General features: G+C 38.0%; 2 protein-coding genes and 1 long non-coding RNA gene across 12 annotated transcripts; all 3 read left to right on the forward strand.

The window, feature by feature from the left end:
• Positions 1–1,335: 1,335 nt before the first annotated feature.
• Positions 1,336–4,726, forward strand: LOC136262952 (uncharacterized). Of its 7 annotated transcripts, XM_066057372.1 has the most exons (12): positions 1,695–1,857; positions 2,335–2,449; positions 2,729–2,785; positions 2,932–3,017; positions 3,072–3,128; positions 3,180–3,236; positions 3,873–3,946; positions 4,002–4,104; positions 4,156–4,224; positions 4,288–4,380; positions 4,434–4,535; positions 4,603–4,726. In XM_066057372.1, the coding sequence occupies exons 1-5, from the start codon at positions 1,771–1,773 to the stop codon at positions 3,102–3,104; spliced, it is 378 nt and encodes a 125-aa protein (XP_065913444.1). In that variant the 5' UTR covers positions 1,695–1,770; the 3' UTR covers positions 3,105–3,128; positions 3,180–3,236; positions 3,873–3,946; positions 4,002–4,104; positions 4,156–4,224; positions 4,288–4,380; positions 4,434–4,535; positions 4,603–4,726. The 7 variants fall into 7 exon arrangements, 3 of the variants coding, with proteins under 3 accessions (XP_065913445.1, XP_065913444.1, XP_065913443.1); XR_010704405.1 differs by lacking the exon at positions 1,695–1,857 and adding an exon at positions 1,336–1,688 and having other exon boundaries at positions 2,335–2,400; positions 2,834–3,017; positions 4,156–4,380; XR_010704407.1 differs by lacking the exon at positions 1,695–1,857 and adding an exon at positions 1,337–1,688 and having other exon boundaries at positions 2,335–2,400; positions 4,156–4,380.
• A 3,508-nt stretch (positions 4,727–8,234) lies between these two features.
• LOC136262950 (uncharacterized) lies at positions 8,235–16,393 on the forward strand. Of its 2 annotated transcripts, none has more exons than XM_066057368.1 (8): positions 8,235–9,420; positions 12,980–13,105; positions 13,153–13,280; positions 13,323–13,553; positions 13,861–14,094; positions 14,628–14,735; positions 15,524–15,710; positions 15,855–16,393. In XM_066057368.1, the coding sequence occupies exons 1-8, from the start codon at positions 9,044–9,046 to the stop codon at positions 16,318–16,320; spliced, it is 1,857 nt and encodes a 618-aa protein (XP_065913440.1). In that variant the 5' UTR covers positions 8,235–9,043; the 3' UTR covers positions 16,321–16,393. The 2 variants fall into 2 exon arrangements, with proteins under 2 accessions (XP_065913440.1, XP_065913441.1); XM_066057369.1 differs by having other exon boundaries at positions 13,332–13,553.
• Positions 16,394–21,076: 4,683 nt separating this feature from the next.
• On the forward strand, positions 21,077–24,305 carry LOC136262954 (uncharacterized). 3 transcript variants are annotated; one of them, XR_010704409.1, is made up of 7 exons: positions 21,077–21,383; positions 21,554–21,689; positions 21,739–21,781; positions 21,907–22,021; positions 23,044–23,132; positions 23,180–23,387; positions 23,440–24,305. It is a non-coding gene; the product is annotated as an uncharacterized lncRNA (long non-coding RNA). The 3 variants fall into 3 exon arrangements; XR_010704408.1 differs by having other exon boundaries at positions 21,081–21,383; positions 21,595–21,689; XR_010704410.1 differs by lacking the exon at positions 21,739–21,781 and having other exon boundaries at positions 21,080–21,383; positions 21,595–21,689.
• Positions 24,306–25,945: the final 1,640 nt, after the last annotated feature.

The following is a 25,945-nucleotide window of genomic DNA, read 5'->3' on the forward strand; positions in this document are numbered from 1 at the left end:
AAAGCTGCTGCATCGCTGGAAAATGTATCTGCTCCATAATGTATCCTTGCATCTGACATGCTGTACCCCTTTCAGAGTTCTGCTAGCAGCTTTCGTGAAACTTCGAAGTGTAGAGGCATCCTCATTAGTGACGAAGCATTCTCTGTAATATAACATGCGTGATAACAACAAATGTAAGGCAATTAACAAGAGCCACGCTATAATAGATATAAAATAATATAAACTGATAGCTCAATCCACACTATGATTTTTAACATATGAATGAATTCATTATATGTTTCACCTAGAATTGTCCAGCCAGTTAAACAATATTTACAAACCTATACAGCCATGAGACACTCCTTTAAAGAGATCATATGATTAGATATTTTTCGGAGCTTTCGAAATTCCTGACCTACGCACAATATCTGTGGAACATCAAAACATTAATTTGTCATGGCCTTGTCTCATTTCTTTTGAGCAGTGGAGATCACAAGGTATAGTTTATGCTAAGGCATTTCCATGTCAGCAAGCCACAAACTAATAATACAATCAACACCTCTCTGTTTGCAAGTGAACAAAAGAGGTGTTGGGTAGGTCAGAAACTAATAATATTATCATACCAAGTTATCATACATACACTATCAATTTTTTAGCTGAGTTTAAGTGGGGTATAGCTATATACAGATATAAATCACATTACATGCATGCGGTATCATGACAGATAGGTTCTGAAGCCAGGCATACATACACAAAAGAGCCATGTATGCAACATCTAGCTATACAGCAGACAACCTATAGCTATACCCTGCACTGTTAAAATACCATACCTTTCGTCTCCATGGATAACTTTAATTTTGTATAAAAATCCGTCTAATTGAGTGTAGATTCCGGGAGGAGATGAGATAGCGCTAACTACCTCAAAGGAATAATTTGTAAACTGAATGAACTCTCCATTCTTGTTTTCTCCCACTTGACCATCTACCGTCACCAGTCTTCCACTCACAGTCGTTCGAGGCATTTTTCCACGCTGCGTTAACGTTTGACACTGCAACTATAGGCGACAGTTCAAGAAAATGCAAATGCGCATGTCCAAGGTAAGTATGAAAGACGCATGCGCGATCAATACTCACGTGCCCGTGTACATGTATAGTACATGATTGTATAATTTAATACACCTGTAATATGTCAACACCGTCACGTCGTGGGAAGAAGCGAAAGTTAACTGCTGCGTTAGATGCATTGTCTTCCAGTGGATATAAAGATGGAATGGGCTCCAGTCAGTCGGGAAAGTCTCTAGAACCACTAATCTTGATCGATAAGAAAACTGACGATTTACCCGCCCCGGGCCAATTTTTTTTTGGGCCCACTTCTGACTTAGAAAATTTTTCTCATTTGGTGAACTTACCGTTTTTGTTTGTTTTACGTAAAGTCACATTACTCAGGGGGTTGGTGAATCTCGGGGACAAAACCCTTGAATCAACCCAGCTGGCATGGGTTCCTGGGGGTTCTTCTTCTCAAGTGATGTAGCGAAGTCAAGGAGCGAATTATACAGGCAGCTAGTTTTACTAGGTGAAGATTTCCTTTGCCATCTCACAACACACGAGATGACTGAAACAGATTCGCCATGGGCTGAACTTGCTGGGAGTGGAGGAAATGAAGGCTATAAGAACATGAAATAGTGAACACCGAATATATCCGGCTATATGGTATGATAGTGTAAACTGCAATTGTTGGTTAGTTGGATTTCCTGAGACTACACGAGTAGCTATCTTCATTTGATATGCCAGTATGTCAGCCATTCAGTGTCCAGTTCAGTCGAGGGTTCAGCTTGGTGACCCCACAAAAAGCACAGCTAAGTTTGCATCATTTACTCAGGTGAACTGGCAGGGAAGCACTCATTTTTGTGGGCCCACTTCTGAGTTAGAAAATTTTTACATTTTGTGAATTTACCGTTAAATTTTGTTTGTTTATGGAAGTCACATTGTTCAGGCATAGATTATATATTCTCCACCTAGGGAATATATAATCTATGGCTTGCCATTTTCTAATCCTTTTAGTGTGCACATGCAGTACTAGTTTCAGTAGTAGGTGTTCTAGAAGCAGTTCCGTTGGGAGCTATAACATAATTATACCATTATTCCATTGTAATCCAATACTATAGTGCTGCTGTGGTGAAGCTTTATGTTTACTAAAGGAGATTGGTCATGCATCATAGCCCTGGGCATGTCTATGCTTGTATTACTGTATGTTAAAGTGGTGCTGCTAATCACGTATTTGAATAATTGTTATGTGGTTGGCATATTTGATGACACAATGTGTGTTAATATTGCTCATTGTTTCAAATTGTCACAGGGATGCACTGATATAGAGCAGATTACTCAGGAGACACTGGAACTGAAGGCAAAGACCTGCTTCAAGGTAGGCATCCTGATGACACAGCTGAAAGAGGAGCTAAAGAACGAGACAGGTATCACCAAATAGCCGAGCTTAACCTTGCAGTGTAAGGGGGTGGGGCTAGACTGATGATAGTCATGTGAGACAGAGATAGTATTTAGTGGTTTTCTACAATGTTGCAAAACAACTTGCTAATCTCAAAAACATTGTTGTTCCCAGAGCATCCTGCTACCGATAACCCTAATGTGTAAATAGTCATTAGGGGGAGAGTAGTAAAGCTGTTACTAGTTGGTGGAACATTTCTTGAGACTTGTAGCGGTGTGAAGTTGTTTTTGTTGTTGTCGTTGTACAGGGGAATGTGTCACTGAAGGAACAAGAAGAAGTAGCAAGTTAGTAAGTGAAGAAGCCAGTGAGTATAATCTGTTATTGTGACTTAACTTGGCTGGTCTCACTACAGTGTAGTGTATGGCAAACGGACATTGATTTTGGGTCAAAATTTGTGGACTTTTTAAGTGGGTGGTTACGTTGTGCAAGTCACACTTTGTTTACCACAAGGCTACACTGTATGTGAGGAGGGAGAGGTGCACAAACAACAGACAGCAGTGAAAGTGGTCATCACACAAGGGGACACAGATAAGAAGGTGTGTACTCTGTTGTCATGTGACATCACATGAGCTTATATGACATCATCACAGGAGCTAGAAGACAAGATCCATCTGCTACAATAACTGGAAGAAGCTCAAAAGAAAATGGTAATTAGCATTGACGTCTTTAAACTTCGAGCTATTCTGATTGGTTGTTAGGAAGTGAGAGCTAGTCAGGTACAACAGATGATGACTTGAATTAGACAACAAAAAGAGGTACGTGATCTTATCATTTCTGTGTGATACAGTGGAACTTCTCTTCCTTTGTGCTGGTGTAAACTATAAAGTATAATTAGTCTCACGCATATCTTGTATAGAGGGGTTCTGCTGTAGTGTTTTAGGTGTTGTGTGGCTGTAATATAATGAGTGAACCCACTATGACAATTACGGTCATGTCACTAGGCCAAGAGTTGTAAGACCACTTCAATATAGTGACCTTGTCAAGTATCTAGGTCCCAAACACAACTGAGATGTACTTCATGACCTCATTTATAACACCACCTCAATATACAGTCCGTGTCAAGTAATAGGTCCCAATTGGTGTCTAACTTGGTCCGTTGTTGGGACATGAAAACTCATGTACTGTATTGATGACCACTCTATGATATGTTTATTGTGGCAGCAGTTGGTTTGTTAGTAGTGCTATTTGGGAAGGCTATGATAAAAAGAATTTTTTTGTGGTTGTTTTCAACTATACTATAAGCTAACAAAGCCATTGTCTAGCAAATCATTTTGTGCAGCATATCAATACTGTTGCAACTGCTGTGACATATCGCATGGTACAAAATAAAGGTGATATGTGGGAACCGTTACTTGTGTATTATCTTGTGAGGTCATGTGATCTTGTCACAGGTGTTGACTGTGGTATTTCATAATGAGATGAATTGTATGGCACTATCACCATGATGACAACTTCAAAGATACTGGTATGATAAGTTGTGTGATTTTTTCACACAATCATTTGTGCCACTCCGTTGTTAGGCAAGGCTAACATTACTGTGGACACCTCAACTAGTCCAACACGAAATGTAGCTACCCTGATTTATGTGACATGTTGCCATAGTGATAGCTGTTACAACACAAGGTTTGCATGACAACAGCATACTACTGTATCACATTTCCGCCATTGTAACAGGCCTACCAAATTATCATAATTGAAGCCTTACTACAGAGCCCAGTGGGAGTGGTGGTACGGACCATAAAGGTGGGTGTGGTGATGTGTTGTTACCATCTTGGTGTGTGTTGTGAGGGCCATGTACTTCTCCAGCCTCAGAATGGCTGTGTTGTCAAGGGGATAAGTGAAGCATTTATTGACTATAACAAAGTGTCCACCCACATGATCAAAGCTGCTGCAGAACAGGTGAGCACCGACCACATTCACACAACTATTATTGTTGCCATGGTTACACAAAGGAGCATCATCACAAACTACAATTGTGATGTTACCGTCTTAAAGAGTTCTACTTCATCAGTGAAGAAAACTAATGACACCATGGCAACCAGTGGCATGTACAAGTGAGCACGTGCTACAGTATGTAACCAGTCATGTCCATTTATCTGTCTGTCTTTCCGTCCATCACAGGACAAACCTATACTGAGTCTACTGGCATTCAAGAAACACCTCAGATCATTATTTAACACAATATTTAAATTTGAGTCAGTGTACAATACATAATATTATATTGTAAGAAATGTCATCCTTGTAAGTATAACAAAACATGCAACACAAACACATGGTTTACTTGTGCATGTCATCATTGGGATTAAATAATCCGTCCTGTACAAGATACATAAAGGTTCACTATCTGTCCATCATCATCCTTATAAACATATCAGTCACCTTAAGTTCATTAATCCACCAGTCTGTAACAGAATTTCATAGCTGGGAACTTCAATTCTCTGTTGGAAACAAGTGATAGTAAATAGAAAATTTTGGCTTAGATAGCAAGGAGGGTGCACCATTAATCATTATTGTCAAGCCGATTAACAAACCAATCTGATATGGTAGTATAATATATATATATAGGTCCTTCCTCTAACAATTTGTTCTTCAGATTCATTATAAAGTGACTGTGATAGTTCAATCAATTGTTGACATCACATAAACAGGAATGCCACTGTGAGTAAACTGCAAATGTTGAATGGGGAAATTTGCATGGATAACTGCCAATCTGTGAAATTAAATTTTGTGAACCCCCACCCCCCTGCAAAACCCTGCTCTATAGCAATGGCATGCACACATTAGCAGTGACAACTAGGTGTCATGAGAACAGGTACAGTTATGTCATACTAGATATGTATATGTAAAAGCCACATACATGTTGTATGTTATCACACTTAATGAACATTGTCAAATGACCGCCACACAGTTGCATTACAAGAACATACCCCAAAGTCAGACGATGTACTTTTTGCAGATAAGCAAAAATACACAACAGCAATCTTTTTGTACTGGAACCAGTACTTTCTGATGATGCCTATACAGGTATTGATGATGATGTATTATTACAAATACTCTTACTATCCACTTGAGGATCTTATATGGTGAGTGTTCTCATAGATAGTATATGTATATAACCAAGATATAACTAAGACTTGTGAAGTGTGTTTCTTGAATGTCAGTAGTCAAGATTAGTCCTGTGATGACAGACAGTTAAATGGACAATTGGACATGACTGGTTACATACTGTAGCATGTGCTCACTTGTACATGCCACTGGTTACCATGGTGTCATTAGTTTTCTTCACTGATGAAGTAGAACTCTTTAAGACGGTAACATCACAATTGTAGTTTGTGATGATGCTCCTTTGTGTAACCATGGCAACAATAATAGTTGTGTGAATGTGGTTGGTGCTCACCTGTTCTGCAGCAGCTTTGATCATGTGGGTGGACACTTTGTTATAGTCAATAAATGCTTCACTTATCCCCTTGACAACACAGCCATTCTGAGGCTGGAGAAGTACATGGCCCTCACAACACACACCAAGATGGTAACAACACATCACCACACCCACCTTTATGGTCCATGCCACCACTCCCACTGGGCTCTGTAGTAAGGCTTCAATTATGATAATTTGGTAGGCCTGTTACAATGGCGGAAATGTAATACAGTAGTATGCTGTTGTCATGCAAACCTTGTGTTGTAACAGCTATCACTATGGCAACATGTCACATAAATCAGGGTAGCTACATTTCGTGTTGGACTAGTTGAGGTGTCCACAGTAATGTTAGCCTTGCCTAACAACGGAGTGGCACAAATGATTGTGTGAAAAAATCACACAACTTATCATACCAGTATCTCTGAAGTTGTCATCATGGTGATAGTGCCATACAATTCATCTCATTATGAAATACCACAGTCAACACCTGTGACAAGATCACATGACCTCACAAGATAATACACAAGTAACGGTTCCCACATATCACCTTTATTTTGTACCATGCAATTTGTCACAGCAGTTGCAACAGTATTGATATGCTGCACAAAATGATTTGCTAGACAATGGCTTTGTTAGCTTATAGTATAGTTGAAACACCCACAAAAAAATTCTTTTTATCATAGCCTTCCCAAATAGCACTACTAACAAACCAACTGCTGCCACAATAAACATATCATAGAGTGGTCATCAATACAGTACATGAGTTTTCATGTCCCAACAACGGACCAAGTTAGACACCAATTGGGACCTATTACTTGACACGGACTGTATATTGAGGTGGTGTTATAAATGAGGTCATGAAGTACATCTCAGTTGTGTTTGGGACCTAGATACTTGACAAGGTCACTATATTGAAGTGGTCTTACAACTCTTGGCCTAGTGACATGACCGTAATTGTCATAGTGGGTTCACTCATTATATTACAGCCACACAACACCTAAAACACTACAGCAGAACCCCTCTATACAAGATATGCGTGAGACTAATTATACTTTATAGTTTACACCAGCACAAAGGAAGAGAAGTTCCACTGTATCACACAGAAATAATAAGATCACGCACCTCTTTTTGTTGTCTAATTCAAGTCATCATCTGTTGTACCTGACTAGCTCTCACTTCCTAACAACCAATCAGAATAGCTCGAAGTTTAAAGACGTCAATGCTAATTACCATTTTCTTTTGAGCTTCTTCCAGTTATTGTAGCAGATGGATCTTGTCTTCTAGCTCCTGTGATGATGTCATATAAGTTCATGTGATGTCACATGACAACAGAGTACACACCTTCTTATCTGTGTCCCCTTGTGTGATGACCACTTTCACTGCTGTCTGTTGTTTGTGCACCTCTCTCTCCTCACATACAGTGTAGCCTTGTGGTAAACAAAGTGTGACTTGCACAACGTAACCACCCACTTAAAAAGTCCACAAATTTTGACCCAAAATCAATGTCCGTTTGCCATACACTACACTGTAGTGAGACCAGCCAAGTTAAGTCACAGTAACAGATTATACTCACTGGCTTCTTCACTTACTAACTTGCTACTTCTTCTTGTTCCTTCAGTGACACATTCCCCTGTACAACGACAACAACAAAAACAACTTCACACCACTACAAGTCTCAAGAAATGTTCCACCAACTAGTAACAGCTTTCCCCCTAATGACTATTTACACATTAGGGTTATCGGTAGCAGGATGCTCTGGGAACAACAATGTTTTTGAGATTAGCAAGTTGTTTTGCAACATTGTAGAAAACCACTAAATACTATCTCTGTCTCACATGACTATCATCAGTCTAGCCCCACCCCCTTACACTGCAAGGTTAAGCTCGGCTATTTGGTGATACCTGTCTCGTTCCTTAGCTCCTTTTTCAGCTGTGTCATCAGGATGCCTACCTTGAAGCAGGTCTTTGCCTTCAGTTCCAGTGTCTCCTGAGTAATCTGCTCTATATCAGTGCATCCCTGTGACAATTTGAAACAATGAGCAATATTAACACACATTGTGTCATCAAATATGCCAACCACATAACAATTATTCAAATACGTACGTGATTAGCAGCACCACTCTAACATACAGTAATACAAGCATAGACATGCCCAGGGCTATGATGCATGACCAATCTCCTTTAGTAAACATAAAGCTTCACCACAGCAGCACTATAGTATTGGATTACAATGGAATAATGGTATAATTATGTTATAGCTCCCAACGGAACTGCTTCTAGAACACCTACTACTGAAACTAGTACTGCATGTGCACACTAAAAGGATTAGAAAATGGCAAGCCATAGATTATATATTCCCTAGGTGGAGAATATATAATCTATGCCTGAACAATGTGACTTCCATAAAACAAACAAAATTTAACGGTAAATTCACAAAATGTAAAAATTTTCTAACTCAGAAGTGGGCCCACAAAAATGAGTGCTTCCCTGCCAGTTCACCTGAGTAAATGATGCAAACTTAGCTGTGCTTTTTGTGGGGTCACCAAGCTGAACCCTCGACTGAACTGGACACTGAATGGCTGACATACTGGCATATCAAATGAAGATAGCTACTCGTGTAGTCTCAGGAAATCCAACTAACCAACAATTGCAGTTTACACTATCATACCATATAGCCGGATATATTCGGTGTTCACTATTTCATGTTCTTATAGCCTTCATTTCCTCCACTCCCAGCAAGTTCAGCCCATGGCGAATCTGTTTCAGTCATCTCGTGTGTTGTGAGATGGCAAAGGAAATCTTCACCTAGTAAAACTAGCTGCCTGTATAATTCGCTCCTTGACTTCGCTACATCACTTGAGAAGAAGAACCCCCAGGAACCCATGCCAGCTGGGTTGATTCAAGGGTTTTGTCCCCGAGATTCACCAACCCCCTGAGTAATGTGACTTTACGTAAAACAAACAAAAACGGTAAGTTCACCAAATGAGAAAAATTTTCTAAGTCAGAAGTGGGCCCAAAAAAAAATTGGCCCGCCCCGGCGAGTCAGAGCAGCAGATATGATGATTATACAGAGCAAGAATCATTGGCAGTGGAAACTATCGCTCCCATAGTTTCAAGCGGGTTAACTGTTTTAACAGTTCAAGCAATGAACTTGGTGCCTATATCTTTTTTGTCTCGTCGGATACACTACATTTCCAACGTCATTAATAATTCCATGAATACAATGTACAGTTGTGAACAGGTGGCTGAATTAGTGCGAAAAGTCGAAGGAGTTATTTTTAATGATGTAGTTGGTATGGTTAATTTCCAAACTCCTAGAGTGGAAGTTTTATGGGAAGTGACTTTAGCAACAAAAGTTGCTCATACTGCTTTCTTGGGACCTCCAACTATTAAATGTTTAGTCTGCAGCAAAGGCCTTTCGATTCATAATGATCCATCAACAGTTATCTTGTTTGGGTTACATGGACCACTTCCTGCAATTAAGATCACTTTAAGATGTGACAGCTGCATGATAAACTACAGGTATGTTGCTACATCTGATCAAATTATGCATGCAGCATGCACTGTAAAATAAAGTATATGCATGCATGTGTCTGACACATGCACTCATCCGTGTTGCATTCAGCAATATAACCCTACCCGACAACTTGATGTGTGCAGCTAGTTATATTACAATATTTTTGGTGTGTCAACATATAAATTATACTCACTGCATGCATGTACAGTGCATGGGTGTTGTTTTTATATAAATCAAGGTATAGCTATATATAACATATGAATATAACATGCATGCATGCATATTATGTTACGGACTGGTTTCTACACTGGCCAGCTGGTTTACAAACCGGATTCACATTTCCATTCTATGTAAGGCCACATAAAGTTAATTTTTAGTTTCTCATCCTCCAAGCAACCAAATAATAGTGCGGGCAGGCAGGTTTTTATATTATTTATTATTGACTGCACGGATAGCTGAATTAACCAGCTAAATTGAGTCAAAATTCAATTTTCTAATGTTGCCCCAGCTAATAACCAACTTTATAAGGTGCTGAATGGCTGCACTCAGCCAAAAAGTAGTGCTGCAAAAAGTCTAGATGCGGTAAGGAAGACAGCAGTGCGGACGGGGATGAGAAACTAATAATTAACTTTATGTGGCCTAATAGAAAGGTTTAAAAACTTGCACTAGGAATAAGGATGAAATCTCTCACGAGGCTGGGACTTCATCCTCAGTCTTATAGATGTACCACAAAGAGACTGGAGCCCCTCACTCATATTTTAGTGGGAGATAAGCCCTTCTACATGTGAAGATCAAGGTATCTTATAGAGCAACCAGTTATGCTAATAGAACAGTCAGTTACTCTGTTAGAGCATACATTCAGTCCAAACAGCCATTTATTCAAAGAAGGCTTCTAATTGTATTCAAAGTTTAGTCGAAATTGCTACAAGATTCAATTTCTGGCAGTAAAATTTTCCTGTGCATGCCTAGACAAGTTTAACAGAGTATGTTTTGCATGTAAATGTGTGCAAACATTATATAATTAGTCATTGTTCTTAGTCCCCTCAACTTTACAATTTATAGCTATGCTCTTGTCCTCAGTCATTGGTAGGAGTCCATTTGAGTGCATGCATGGTTTGTGAAAAAATGCCTACATATGTGGAGAGTAGATCGAATCAGGGAATATGGAAGATCATGCATTCAGTGCCTGAAAGACTCAGTGAATTTTAAATAAGAGTTTAAATGGCTAAAAAGAAAAACTTGCTATCATACAGTACGGTAGTAACTGTATATTAGGGATCACCAAGGTTTGGGGTTTCTTGCCCTATAAATATCACCCAAAACCAGCCTAATATTAACTTTCTGAAAGATTAGCAGTATTGGTTAGGCATAACCAAGCTCAAAAATGTTTTCAGATCAACTCTAAAACGTTCCATCAAGTTGCTACGAAATTTTAAAAATTTCGTATTTAACCGAATTTTCTACTGACTGACTAACTTACTTACTAACTTACTTACTTACTAATGCCTTCAAACAAGCGTAACTCGATAACGGCTAAGGCTACAGGCCTGATTTCTTCACTGTTCAACGTCGCTTCATCCCGAGACGTGCCTTTTCACCAACCGCAGCAGCTACAATGCATGCATCATGGTGCTACCTTTGTCCTCCTTAAAGATCCTTTGATTTTCAAGCGTTATGGCTTCAGTGCAAGATCTAGGCGTTTCTTACAGTATTCTTTGCTTGAAACGTTATGTAGGTGTTCAACATACCAATAGCCTCGCTGGTAGCTAAAAACAGTGTTACACTGACTGACCGTAATAATCATAGATATTAGAGGCGCGTAAAAGCGCTTTAATAATATCTATGCAGTAATTGACTGCAGGGGAGAGGAAGACAACAGGGAAGAGAACAGGGGATAGGAAGAGGACTGGGGAGAGGTAGAGGACGGGGGAGAGGTAGAGGACGGGGGAGAGGAAGAGGATGGGGGTGAGGAAGGATTCAAAGGGGTAGAGACTATGATGACCAGCAACGATTTACATTTTCTATAACAATTAAATAATCTGTGTTACGTCTTGAATGGTATAGCTACACACTTTGCAAACTGCAAGACTGCATGGTCTAGCCCCACGCTATACATAAAATAAAAATGGCTAGTAATCAGTGTGCCAGCATGCATGTACAGCCAGGTATTATGCATGGATAATAGTCATACTGTGATTGCGGGCAGCTATACAAGAGACTTAATATCATCACTTGTACTGTATGCCTATGTTATATCATGCCTTTGAAATTCATCATGACAATGCTGATTACTGATTTCCTATATTTAACACTTCTTTAAAGGTATACTTGACTGCAAGTGCTATAATGCTCTCTGTACAGTCAGCAAAACCATATGCATGCATACTTGATTATAATACTGAAATACATTTATCTAAACTTGTTAACACTATTAAATGAAAAGTTTAATTTTATAGAATCATATAATTATGTTTTGCAACAATTTGCTGTATCAGGCTTCTGGGACCAGTAGCATCCTCCTTATATGTGCAGCATTCTGCAATATTTCCATGCTACTATGATCCGTGTGGCTATACTGCATGTAGAAAGAGAAAGTATACAGAAACGATATCATACAGTACAATAGTAATGTATATCAGTTAGGGATCACCAACGAGGTTATTCACTAATTATCATTGTTTCAAAAAAAGTAAACAAACAAGTATAAGCAAAAATTAGTAATTTTACATCCAATTAGGGATCATAGTAATAAAAAGTAAAGAAACAAGGTGGTTGCCTATATGCCTGCAGATATACTATAGTGGACATTTAATCCCTAATTCAGTCTATAGCTGTACAACAGAGGTTCTGAAGACTGAATTACGGATTAAATGTCCACTATAGTATATCTGCAGGCATATAGGCAACCACCTTGTTTCTTTACTTTTTATTACTATGATCCCTAATTGGATGTAAAATTACTAATTTTTGCTTATACTTGTTAAATATATCAGCTGTACATGAGTATACAGGAAGCTAGACTGAGTGAAAGTTATCCTATATAACATTCCTTCGACCACTCTGCAATGGCAAGGAATTCATGAATTCCACCCTGGAGAATAATTTATATATACATTTTTTGCATAATATGATTTTCGAAGGAGCTATAGTATGTCCACGTTGAGCTGGATCCTCAAAAACATTTAATAACTCAGAAATGGAATTGGTCATATCCTTGAAATTTGGCACATTTGTAGTGCTCCCTGACCCACTAAAAAATATTTCATACTACGATATACTCAATATTACCTTTATCAAGGGTAAATATGTACTTACTTGCTCAGCTTTTTTAGTCCTTATTATGGAGTTTTTTTCTATTACATCATTATTTCAGAGAGTTTATAAGTGGTAAGAACATCTTTATATCAACACATATGAACTGTCTATTGCTAATGTGATCTCAAAGATCCATTACAAATGTATGTACAGCCTATGTATAGATAGTGGCAATAAGGCACTGCTCCTCACTAATTTACATTGTTGTATACTGCAACTATGATCACATTGGCTATATGTGTTATGTAGATATGACCAATTTGGTGGGAAAGCACTCAATGGCTACCGCTACTATGATTCTCCAAGGCCGTATATCAAAGCATCACGTAGTGTGTACCTTTGTAGAGATCTGTACTGTCATTTGGTTGCTGCTGCGTAAGTTGCCCATGCAGTTCATCACCATAAATCTTATGACCTTGCAGACATCACACCTGGTGCTCCTTTGAAGGTGCTGCTGAAAGCTACAATGAGGGAATCAGAGAGTCATTAACTGCATCAGTGTTTCTGAATTATACAAAGGAGTTCTTTACACATTGCCCACTTAGAAATGGTAAGAAATATTAATGTAATTATGCTATGTTTGTTGACACAGCAGTTTTAGATGGGCCTGAATCAGAGGTTTGCACACATGAGCTTCATCGTAAATCAGTGGCAGAAGCATTCTGGAATGCAGAAATTGAAAATGAGCTCAGGGAGGAAGGGAAAATTGGATATATATTTTCATCACTAGATTCTAGAGAAGAACTGATGGATGCCATTGATGAAGAGAGAACTAGTCATCCATATGTCCATACCAACTGCACTGATGAATGCAAAAAAAGAGGTATGCATCTTGTACATTACAAGCAAGTGTACGGAGCTTAGAAAAAATATTATTTGTAGAAAATGCACAAATACATACACGTGCACATAATATTTGTACACACACTCCCTAGTATCATAATACAATGGCATTTAGTGTAGCAAGCTACTGGTGTTCTGACCTTCACATGTACCATTATCAAAAACCATTGCATAACAAATGCATCATGCTAATTAAAAATTACTTTTGCATAAGTTCATGGATAGCCCTGCATGCCTGGCAATATAATATTATATAGCCAGCTGATTTTCATTTTCTTTTAATATAGGCTGTGGGAAATTGTATTCCTTTGATGGAAACTGGAAACTGAGATATCCTGTATGTATGTACCGGGTACCTAAGGAAGTCACAGGATTTTCTCGTCGACTACGTTATGTTGATACTTGTCCGAATGAGCCCAAATTCGGCCATGCTTTTTGTGAAATCCATTGCACTGAAGCTGAAAAGAGTAATATCCCATCAAAGCTACGGGAATATTTAAGATATTGTGGAGTTTTGAAAGGTACATTTATATCTCATTGTAGCTACCATCCAGTAAGCTGTATGTAAATCAAAACAGGTATATTACAGAAAAAAATCTTTTGCACAAAATACATGTACATCCTTCCGATTAATTTAATATATTAACATACTTGGTTTTTATACTGCAAACATTATTGATTCTGTGTATATAGCACAAACTGTTTTCTTATGACTGGGATTGAGAGTAGAAAGCATGTGACTGATATAAAATGTCTAGCTTTGCAAACCTTATAACCATCTTAAGATTCCAAATAGTGTGATAAATAATCTATGCATTGCCGAAGCACATGATAAGGTGCATACAACCCATCTATCATATCTCAGCATTTATGCGTGTTTGCTCACTCTGAACATTGCATTAGACAACTGAGTGTATGAGCAATGAAAGGGTGACACATTAAGTGATTTAAGTGTCATGATACTGTGGTCCAGTAAATTTTAAATTTTAGCTATGTGACTATGTCATCATGATATCAAATACCTAGGTGTTATATAACTTGCTTGCCCTCACAGACCCAGATGATGATTCTAGTCCTAATGCTGAAGAGATTAGTAAGCTGGATAATGCAGAGAAAACCTTGTCTACAAGAAGTTCAGTGTCAAATGCTTCAGACTGCCAAGGTAAGTTATATACAGTGTACTTATGTTGGAGAGGAAGACAAATTATCTGAAATTTGACACCCTGTGAGAATTGAGTCTTTTTGAGAGTCACTCATTTTGCAAACAAATTCTGATAATTGTAGGATGAAAATTTGCAAGGAACCATGAAATTTGTCTCTTGAGAATTTGTACAGGTACACATCGGGAGCCCATAGCCCAGCCGGTCCAGTGTTGGCTGGACCACTTTCAACAACTTGTAACTGAAAGTTGTAAAAGATCGCGTTACTGTAATAGAGCAGGCACTGCAAATACTCTAATATAACGTTTAGTAGAATATAATGACTGATATCGCTGTATATTTCTGTGCTACTTCCGTAAATCACTAGCTTGCATGATGTTGCAGGGACATTAATTTTGCATTGATTACTTTGATGGGCACAAAATTCTGAATGGAGCTTCCGTGCCATTTAAAGCAATTAAATATATACTTCTTGGAGAAATATTGACCCCCAGACCCTCTATAGCTTTGAACACTTATATTAGCGGTATGCATGGTGTGTGTATCAAGCAATATCAAATTGATGAATGTGCATGATTACAAATTACCTTTATAAGAGTGGATTGACAAGGCTCGAGCCCTGTACAGACATGGTAAATAAGTCATGAACTTGCTACTGCTGTTCTGGCTTTTACTTATAGTTTTGGGCCATGGGAAAATCTAGGTTAATTGTTAATTAATGGAAATAAGAAATTAATATAAAACAGCGTCATTGGTCTAGGTTAATTATTAATTCATTTCTTATGCATAGGAACAGCGTCATTGCTTGCATCACATCCAGAACTGATCAGAGAATTAGATGAAGAAAATGAACTTGATGCTAAGCCTGAATGCAACAAGGACACTGGTGCCAAGAAAAAGTTGCAAAAGTGGAGCCGTGGTCATTTTTTTGTTGTTCGGGGTGGTGGGCATATAGACATGTGGCAGCCATTGTATGAGTAAGTTACTAACTAGATTTACCATTTGTGAATGTGATAATATTGTGTGAATGTGAATGGTCCTAGAATTTATAGACAGTTGTAGTGTATAACTTCCTATTTAGAATAAATGATACATTTTAAGTGTCCTGTATAATTATACAGATCTGAAGGACCTGCACAAGTATTTTTAATTATTCTATCCTGGATGGTATCAGCCTTGGGGAATCTTACCAGAGATGAAAGGAAAATGATCACATTGTCCTACGACAATATGTGTCACATTGATTGCTTACATGTTGCAAGAAATCCCTTACCTTTGCCCGGAAATTTGAGTAGCCTTTGGCTTGATGTTAATAAAATAATAGATTCACTGCACATCAAAAACCATCGAGACAGGAAGTGCCATGAGAAATACCATCCGAAATCTGTCAAGGATCACAATGAAGCCTATAATACAATGAGCTGTGAGCAGACGTTTGCCTGGATTTCTCGTTTTAAGAAAATTGTGTGCTCTATGGGAAAGAGGCACCATCACTTCTATCTTCATAGAATGGTTAAACGACGGAATAAGTACATTGCATTTTGTTATCAACATGATAAGAACCCAGTACAGCCAAAACTTCATTAAATGTAGTAACCTTATATAATTATTTGTTAATTGCAATTACTTTACATTTCAATCATTGTGATTAAATGTCATTATCTGCTTGAAAGGAGTGCACCAAACAGATATTTGAAGCATACATTCTCATCAGATTGATCATGCATGCATGAAGTACATTTTTCAGTTATATTTTGTCTGCTACGTATATTGTTGTTAAAAGGCAGTGTCGAGCACAAAGCATAAAGATGCTGCTATTTTCATTACAGTCAATAACCTCCCAAGCTAAACTTTAAGGATAAAGCTTATGTACTGGCAAATCAATGAATAGCTAGTAAACCATCAGCTACTAAAGTTCACTGTTACATATATTCCCCAGCTTCTTAATTGGAGACATGTAGTAAGCATGCATGTACATATTATAGATATGGGATTTATGGAATACAGCTAGCCCAAATATATTTTATCCAGTTGTATGTGCTACATGCTTTCTACATGGAGTACACTATATACAGATTTTAAAATCAGTAACTAAATTCTGGCTATATAACAGTTTTGTGAGATGGCAGAATTGGTAGAAAGCTAAAGATCTTAATTGTAATTGGTAAAACAGAAAAAATAAGCAGCTAGAACCAAATACAGTGTATATACTTTAAATAAAAAATTAATTATACTTGTAATTCATCTTGGCTGACACAGTCAATTGTCTAATAACAGAACAAACCCACTATCAGAAATTTTGTAACTTATTGAAGAGGTAACAAAAAAATGAAGAGCTCTACCATTTAAACAATATTAAAAGTTGATCTACACAAATTGGCTTAGGCTGCTTAGTCTATTAGTTAATAGATACAAATATATATGACATTTATTTTAGGTTGCCACTATTAAATATTTCTAGAAATGTGTGGCCAGATATCTTCATACTGGCTTAAATTTTGAGTAAAACATTGATTATTCTTTACAGCAGGCTATTCAATTGAACTAAATGATTTTCATGACTCTGCCAACATGGCTTTTAATTGAATATAATTTGTACAAGACTTAGTGATCAGTTTAGTCACTGAAAATAAATTACAAAGCCGTATTTATTATAAACATAATTACAGTGCAAGTTTAAAGGCTGTAACTATCAGTACAGTAATGTTCATAAGCTATAGTCATTTTAGTGATGTTATTTGGTCTCTTTATTGTTATACTTGATTAAATGTGTGCTTGCCATACAAATCTTTCTTAATTTAATTGGTGCTAATTTCTGGGATATGCATCTAAGCTAAGAGCACATACACATTGGTCTACATAAAAGTTAATTGGCTTGAAAATTTAAACTGTGTATTTACGTTGGGCCCAGCCACATATTATAACAATTCCACAAAGCTATAACATCCTTTGTGACTTTATTAACTCCCAAAACCAGCCTAGCAGAAACTATATACTCTTAGCAGCAAATTAATTTCAAAATAAAAATCATGACATTACCAAAAATCTAGCACACATAATGGTTTTACTGTACTCTATAAAACTATCAAAACCTCAAAAACCCAAAAATCAGCCTTGCAGTGCTCCAGTATTGTTGTTTGTGACTTACTGAACTCTATAAAACCCCAAAAACCCAAAAACCAGCCTTGCAGTGCTCCAGTAATGTTCTTTGTGACTTACTGTACTCTATAAAACCATCAAAACCCCAAAAACCCAAAAACCAGCCTTGCATGCAGTGCTCCAGTATTGTTCTTTGTGACTTACTGAACTCTATAAAACCATCAAAACCCCAAAAACCAGCCTTGCATGCAGTGCTCCAGTATTGTTCTTTGTGACTTACTGAACTCTATAAAACCATCAAAACCCCAAAAACCCAAAAACCAGCCTTGCAGTGCTCCAGTAATGTTCTTTGTGACTTACTGTACTCTATAAAACCATCAAAACCCCAAAACCCCAAAAACCAGCCTTGCAGTGCTCCAGTATTGTTGTTTGTGACTTACTGTACTCTATAAAACCATCAAAACCCCAAAAACCAGCCTTGCAGTGCTCCAGTATTGTTCTTTGTGACTTACTGAACTCTATAAAACCATCAAAACCCCAAAAACCCAAAAACCAGCCTTGCAGTGCTCCTGCAATGTTCTTTGTGACTTACTGTACTCTATAAAACCATCAAAACCCCAAAAACCCAAAAACCAGCCTTGCAGTGCTCCAGTATTGTTCTTTGTGACTTACTGAACTCTATAAAACCATCAAAACCCCAAAAACCCAAAAACCAGTCTTGCAGTGCTCCAGTAATGTTCTTTGTGACTTACTGTACTCTATAAAACCATCAAAACCCCAAAAACCAGCCTTGCAGTGCTCCAGTATTGTTGTTTGTGACTTACTGTACTCTATAAAACCATCAAAACCCCAAAACCCCAAAAACCAGCCTTGCAGTGCTCCAGTATTGTTCTTTGTGACTTACTGAACTCTATAAAACCATCAAAACCCCAAAAACCCAAAAACCAGCCTTGCAGTGCTCTTGTAATGTTCTTTGTGACTTACTGTACTCTATAAAACCATCAAAACCCCAAAAACCCAAAAACCAGCCTTGCAGTGCTCCAGTATTGTTCTTTGTGACTTACTGTACTCTATAAAACCCCAAAACCCCAAAAACCAGCCATGCAGTGCTCCAGTATTGTTGTTTGTGACTTACTGTACTCTATAAAACCATCAAAACCCCAAAACCCCAAAAACCAGCCTTGCAGTGCTCCAGTATTGTTCTTTGTGACTTACTGAACTCTATAAAACCATCAAAACCCCAAAAACCCAAAAACCAGCCTTGCAGTGCTCCTGCAATGTTCTTTGTGACTTACTGTACTCTATAAAACCATCAAAACCCCAAAACCCCAAAAACCAGCCTTGCAGTGCTCCAGTATTGTTCTTTGTGACTTACTGTACTCTATAAAACCCCAAAACCCCAAAAACCAGCCATGCAGTGCTCCAGTATTGTTCTTTGTGACTTACTGAACTCTATAAAACCATCAAAACCCCAAAAACCCAAAAACCAGCTTTGCAGTGCTCCATGGTAATGTTCTTTGTGACCACTTACTGAACCGCTCTATAAAACCATCAAAACAAAACCCCAAAAACCAGCCTTGCAGTGCTCCAGAAACGTTCTTTGTGACTTACTACCAGAACATGATAAACCATTTGCCAAAACCCACCGCATGCAACATAGCTACACAACGAGTACACAAATATCATATCAGCAGTCACTGGCTATATACACATAAATAAACCGCCATGTTGCCTCACGCGCTTAACTTACTTCACTATCATTCTTTAGACAGAGCCACCCGATGCAACTCATCATGTAAAACCTTCAAAACCAGGTTTTTCCATTCTTAAAATATACATATATCCCCCTTTATATCGCCATATCTAGTTTCAGGGATGCGGATGCGGTGGGTCACTGTTTTGGCAAACTCAAAAATAGAATATTGTGCAAGCAGTAACAGGTGTAGTAGCCAAGGGGAAGGAAATGGAGCTCCATCACTTTATTATGGAAGGACTTCAGCTTTTGCACCAGTCAAGATCAAGATACTCTAATAGAGCAGTCATATAACTATCAAAACCTGCTGGCTCACTACTAGAGGGCAAACAATCCATGAAATACATGATTAATTTGGTATGGCCTTAGTATAGTAAATTACTGTGAACATGATAGTGCCACAGAATTTCAGAACAATGGCAAACAAATGTACCAAATGATCAGCACTTCAACATTCGCAAGTTTCACTATTCCTTACCCTTCTTATTTGTGCATATTTACAGCAGTAATGATGGTACACTAACCAAATAATCATTGTCACCTTCAAACTTACACCAGGTTGGTTACAATGAAATTTTGAACTAACACACTTAGCACGATTAAAACTCTTTACCTCACATCCTTACATATTGTGGAACCATTAAAACTGAACTTGTATCTAGAAGAATGACTCACATTTAGGGTCCATACACAAGGAAGCAAAGATTGTTGGCATGAAACCAATGGATGGTCTGTTGTTCTTAATCTACTACAGATACCAACTCAAAATATAGCCTAAGTGATGTATTTTATCACAGACAATCACCTTGGCGACTCAAAACTATCAAAAGATGCTTGTCTGGATAGTTTCACGCCCATTTGTGAAACAGGCAAAAAGATACCACTGGCTAAAATTTGGCACAAGTCGCGAATTTGTTACAATAACACCTCTAAACTTACAGTACAGTATCACTATTGAATAGCGCATCAATACAGCATAAATTCGTGACATAAAACACTTTAGAATTTTTGCTTGCTCCAGTGAAAGAGAAATGGCGCATTTTTTCAAAACGTGAATATGCACTTTTTTCGTACAAAAACTGGACTAGCGTGTACAACATGTTATAATATGACTAACCACGTCGATAACTCATCAGTTTTCAGATTCTCGAGTGACTTTTCAGCGTCCAAAGGTAATTATTTTCCCCTAGCGCGGATAACAGGGATTGTTTCAAGAGTGCCTACGTCATAACTACAGGGTATATTGGGTCCGCGAAAACCGTTTCCAATCCAGGTGTTATAATATCTATGGTCTGGTGAAACTGTGTACAAAAAGTTTGGCGCTGCCGGAATGTTGGAAGCTCCAATCAGATCACTCCATTTCAAATTGATTATGTAATGTGTACATTTCAAAAGATTCGCGGCTTACGGTTAATTACATCCGGTAACTCTGCCGCTTAAACTCATTGAGAAAACAGCCATACAATTCTGTTGGGTTCGTTTTAATCAGTCGAAACGTAAGCGGCAAAAAACGGACGTATTTAGTTGCAGCGCAATTATTACGTAATGTAGAAAATGGCGATATTGGTGTTCCATGTCGAAGCGTAAATTAGTGCGTAAGATTCAGATGCACTGTCACCGATAAAATTGTCGAAAGATAGTTGTTGAAGACGACTGTATAAGTTAGGTCTTGTTGGAACCGGCAAATTGGAAGTATGTTACAAACAAACTTTTATACGAATTTCACCTCTCCAAACTTCGCCTCGCTGTGGACCAAAGGCAAGGAATGCACAAAATCTGATCTCTTAAAAGCGAAAAGGTATGTATGTATTTCTCATGTAAGCAGTATGGCTACATGTACTTGTATGAAACAAATTTGTACTATGTTTTGCTACGAGATACAGTATAAGTAGCTGGCTATCATGCACTACACACAATTCCAAACTATTATTGGAGTGATAAAAGTATCATACAATGCCATAATCACAGGTACTAAAATAAAAGTCATCATCAGTGATAATTTCTTCTAGCTGCTCGTCATTTTCAGACATACTACTCCCAGTCTCATCAGTTTCATTTTCACTATCGCTACTGCTGCTACTACTGTTATCATCATCATCCTCAGGTAAGTGTCCCATTTGTTGTACATTGACATTAACACAACCCTGGCATAGGCATCCAGGCCCACAAGTTAATGATCTTTTCTTGCAACCACAAGTAAGTGTTTTGCAGCCCTTTTTACAGCTGCATCCTTTAGTTAAAAAATCAATATTACGTTTTATTCTCTGTTGAACTTCATGTGCCTCCCAGTCGATAGTGTAAGTACTGTTGTTCTGTAATAGCCAGCCACTGCTCTCTGGTGATGGCAAAGCCATAAAGATGTCATGTTGACAAGATTGCTGTCACAGCTGACTTATCCAGCAGGATCTCTGCCAATGGCGCCAGAGAGATGAAAAGGTTGGTACCCTGTCTTCTTCATTTAGTATACGGTCACTACTTACTTCTCTAATGTTCTGCAACCACTTCTCATGTTTTTCTCTTGGTTGTAATGAAGCCTCTAGTGAATTGTACAAATGTGTTGGGGTTTTGTGTCCCTTCAGTGCCACAAAAGCATTCAAGTGCTTTTTGAAATAAAATGTCCCCACAAGCCGTATGAAAGATAAAAAACCGATTTCTTTGTTGCTTTGTGAAGTGTTCTGTAGACTCCCTGGCATATTAGATCCAGCTATAAATGATGCATGTTGAAAGAAATTGTTTAAAACTTTTGCTTTGCCAATGGACTTGAAATAAGAAACATAATCGCACCCAGTGCAAATAAATAGTGATTGTAATATCTTACAAAGCCCATCTTGTGGAAGATTACTCAGATCTGGGTCTTTGAGCAGTGCTGCTCTCAAGTTGTTGAGATTGATGTATTTATGTTCACTTGAAGATGGTGTGTTGAGTTGCACTGTGTAGGAGGTAGTGGTTTGTTGATTGATGTAGCTTAATAGTAAAAACATTGCTAGGTAATTCATCCCAGACTTTAGCTTGACGTCTAGCCATTGCATGCTCGGTAACAAACCTATCATGGGTATCTGTAGAACTTGAACAACCCAACCTATTAAGTATCCTTATTAACCGGCATGACCCTCCACAAACTTCCGTAATGTCAGCAATAAGGTCATGGAAGGGTGTTGGCTTCTTAGGATTTGTACAGAACATTAACTGGCTTAAAATAAAAAACAGACGAATTTTCTTAATGTGTTCATTACTATCGGTGATTTCTCTTTCTCTGGCAGAGTTGGTTATGGAAGTTAAAAACTCAAACAGTAGTGGATTTATGTTGTCTAACTGCTCATTGATGTTTAGTGAAGTAAAATCAAATGATTTTTGTGCTTGACACATCCTTTTAATTTCATCATGAATTAAATTGTTAACTATATGGCTTGCTTCTTTAAGTGTGTTATCTGCATCAGAGTGTTTCTGTTTGATTTCAGGTTCGATCCAACAACTATTTGCTAGCTGTGAATTGCTAAGTGCCCAAGACAAGGTGGCTAATATATCTGCACCTTTACGATACAAAATGGTACCAAATTTCATATGCATACACTTATGCATCATGTACACGTCTAGGTAAATGATAAGTTGGTGCAACAGCCAACGTGATGACAAATGAACACTACCATCTCCCATCTCTAGTACAACTTTTGCTAAGTTGATGTCTCCACTGTGCGAAGTGCCATAGGCTTGAAGAAAAACAGTACATACCCAAGGAAGCAAAACAGCCTTGTGTGGAAGTAAATTCTTGGCAACAAATAGTACTGATGTTAATAAAGCACTGGTTAGTCTATCAGTGTTGTGAGCTGTCTTAGTATCTTCCCATTCTTCAATAGATCTTGCCAGCATTTCATCTGACCCAATTTGTTCACATTTTATAGACTTGATGATGGTACAGTGTGAGTTATAACAAGAAGTGCATATCCCGTCTTCTGGTCTTATGTCTATGTCAGTTCCTGTGGAATCCTTAATGTACTTTGATACAAGTAAGGAATTGGGACTATGACGGCAGAATTTAGTACCAGGTTTTGGCATGGCTCCACAAGAGGAGCAGTTTTGTGCAGGAGTACAGAGACGGTACAGTTTGGTGTAACAGGTTGGGCACAGAAGAAATGGCGTGTTTGTAGATGCCTGTGCCCCAAGCTGTCTTTTCATATCAGCAATACTAGCAAAGGCTGGTTTGATAAGCTTGTCGCTGAATCTATTGGTACACTCAGGATTTATGCAAAAATTTGGAGATGTTTGTGCTGTCAGTGTGGTGTCAATGTTTTTCCATTTTGGTATATATTGAGTGTTATTGTGGTATCGTTTTGCCTCTATAAAATGCTTTTTACAAATATTACTTTCTTCAGGTGGAGATTCACTAAGGTGCTTACTTAAAAACTGTCTTTCTGCAGTTCCCCAATTGGTGTAACTAGTCATTTGATTGTCTTTGTTCCCACATAGGACGCAGCACAGATTTCTGCTTCCAGCTGATTCAGTAGTAGCCATATCCTGACACAGGGAGTCAACTAAATTTATATTGTTCATTGAAATGTGTTAAATAATACTGTATTATTAACATGACAGCATGTGTGAATTACAGCCAGAGTGCACAATTTTTTACTACGCCATTATTGTACCTATTTATTTGTCTACACTATTCAGCTGACTGTCAAACATTTAACAGTATGAAACAAATTTGTACTACAAATTAAAACCACATTGCAATTTCTTACCGAGTCTGTTCAGACGCTTGTAGCCCGTTGCTACCACGCTGCAGCTGCTGGATCTGGTTACGGTGGGAAAGCCAGATGACGTGTTTTTGCGTTGTGGCAATTGGAAAGACATAGTAAAATCTATTACAGGAAGTAATTGGTGCTTAATGTAAGGTGGTGCTTTACTGTAAGTAGCGCTTGTCTTCTCGCGGGCAAAGGTTGCGCTGCAACTAAATACGCGTAATAAAGCATATTTTTGCCACTTGCGTTTTGACTGTAATGTTGAATAAATAAAGTAGCGCTATTAGTTCGGTGATGCTGTAAGCGGATCTGGTTGAATGGATGTCGTGAGGTAAACAGTGTACTAGTACGTAAGACGTAAAACGTCATCCATAAACATTCCAGAGCTCAAAGTTTTTGTACCAGACCCACTTTTTAGGGTCGGGCGCCGCGAGACTACCCCGATATTATATTAGCTCCAAAAGACTAAGCTTCAACTACATAAAGGGGAATACTATAACTAAGGGTAGAGGGATTGTCATCATCGTTATTGTCCTGAAGAGCCCAATACCTAGCTTAAGATAATTTTAGCATATACTTTGCCACAGTGCAACAGGACTGTATGTGACTAGATTAAAAGTCTTCTACAACATTGTTTACTCCTCATCAGTCTTAACAGTCCCAAATTATTTCACTAACACCACATATCCCACCCGCCACCACCACCCCTTCCATTTTGAGATTCCGTTTGCTAGAACAGATCATTATAAATTCAGCTATTACCCCAAGTCTATCCGCGATTGGAACAATTTACCAACTGACACAATAGAATCCCAATCTCTACAAGTATTTTTAGATAAATTATAACTGACTCTTATCTATGTGATTTGTAATGTTTTTCCTTACCTGAGCATATCAGTTTGTAACTGTGTTTTCAGTAATCATAATCATAATCCCGACTGATTAGCTATTAACTACCCACTATCTCAATTTCTCTCAAAGCCTGCACTTGTGACGAGGAAGTTTCTACTGATCATAACGGCCTACAATGCAAGGTACATTGTCAATGGCGGGATACTTATAGGTTAATTTCTGAGTGTTTAATATGGAAACTTTTCCCAGGTTAAAAATTGCCGCAAGCACAACCTTTAAAATTAATGCTCGGCTCAGATTCAGTATTAGAGTGTCAGTCTTTAAAAATCTCCTAGGGTACATACACAACTATATTTAACAAAAATTCATTACATACTGTACTGTAATAGTGATGGCTATTCAATATTTGTGAGCCCAAGTTTACCCAGTTTCCTAAATAACATGCTTAGCTAACTGACAAAAATGTCCTCTCAGAAGGTGTAATGTTGTGTTTAAAAAATCAAGCCAGTTTAGTTTCAAAATAGTAAGTTCCTTGGAAGGCATCCACCCATGCAGATCTTTTAATTTGCTAGTGCGGAGTAGTGCCTTATGGTATCATTCATAATAGTCAATACATGATCTCACACAATACAAACGCAGTGCACTACTAATAGAATAACTGTGTACATGGGATGTACATGGTTGTCATACATAATAATGTATACACTTATATGCATCAAGCCAACCAACCATAGGATCCAGCGTCACAAAAATCAAAATCAACACTCATGAC

The sequence above is a fragment of the Dysidea avara genome, chromosome 8, assembly GCF_963678975.1.
Source record: "Dysidea avara chromosome 8, odDysAvar1.4, whole genome shotgun sequence".
NCBI lineage: Eukaryota > Metazoa > Porifera > Demospongiae > Dictyoceratida > Dysideidae > Dysidea > Dysidea avara.

Excerpts from the sequence above, each read along its gene's own strand:
- LOC136262950 (XM_066057368.1), top strand. The coding sequence starts at position 9,044 with ATGAACTTGGTGCCTATATCTTTTTTGTCTCGTCGGATACACTACATT. Across the intron at positions 13,281-13,322 it reads ACATTGCCCACTTAGAAATG|CAGTTTTAGATGGGCCTGAA; the intron begins GTAAGAAATATT and ends TTGTTGACACAG. Across the intron at positions 14,095-14,627 it reads ATATTGTGGAGTTTTGAAAG|ACCCAGATGATGATTCTAGT; the intron begins GTACATTTATAT and ends TTGCCCTCACAG.
- LOC136262952 (XM_066057371.1), top strand. The coding sequence starts at position 1,771 with ATGTCAGCCATTCAGTGTCCAGTTCAGTCGAGGGTTCAGCTTGGTGAC. Across the intron at positions 2,450-2,728 it reads GGAGCTAAAGAACGAGACAG|GGGAATGTGTCACTGAAGGA; the intron begins GTATCACCAAAT and ends GTCGTTGTACAG. Across the intron at positions 2,786-2,931 it reads GTTAGTAAGTGAAGAAGCCA|GCTACACTGTATGTGAGGAG; the intron begins GTGAGTATAATC and ends GTTTACCACAAG.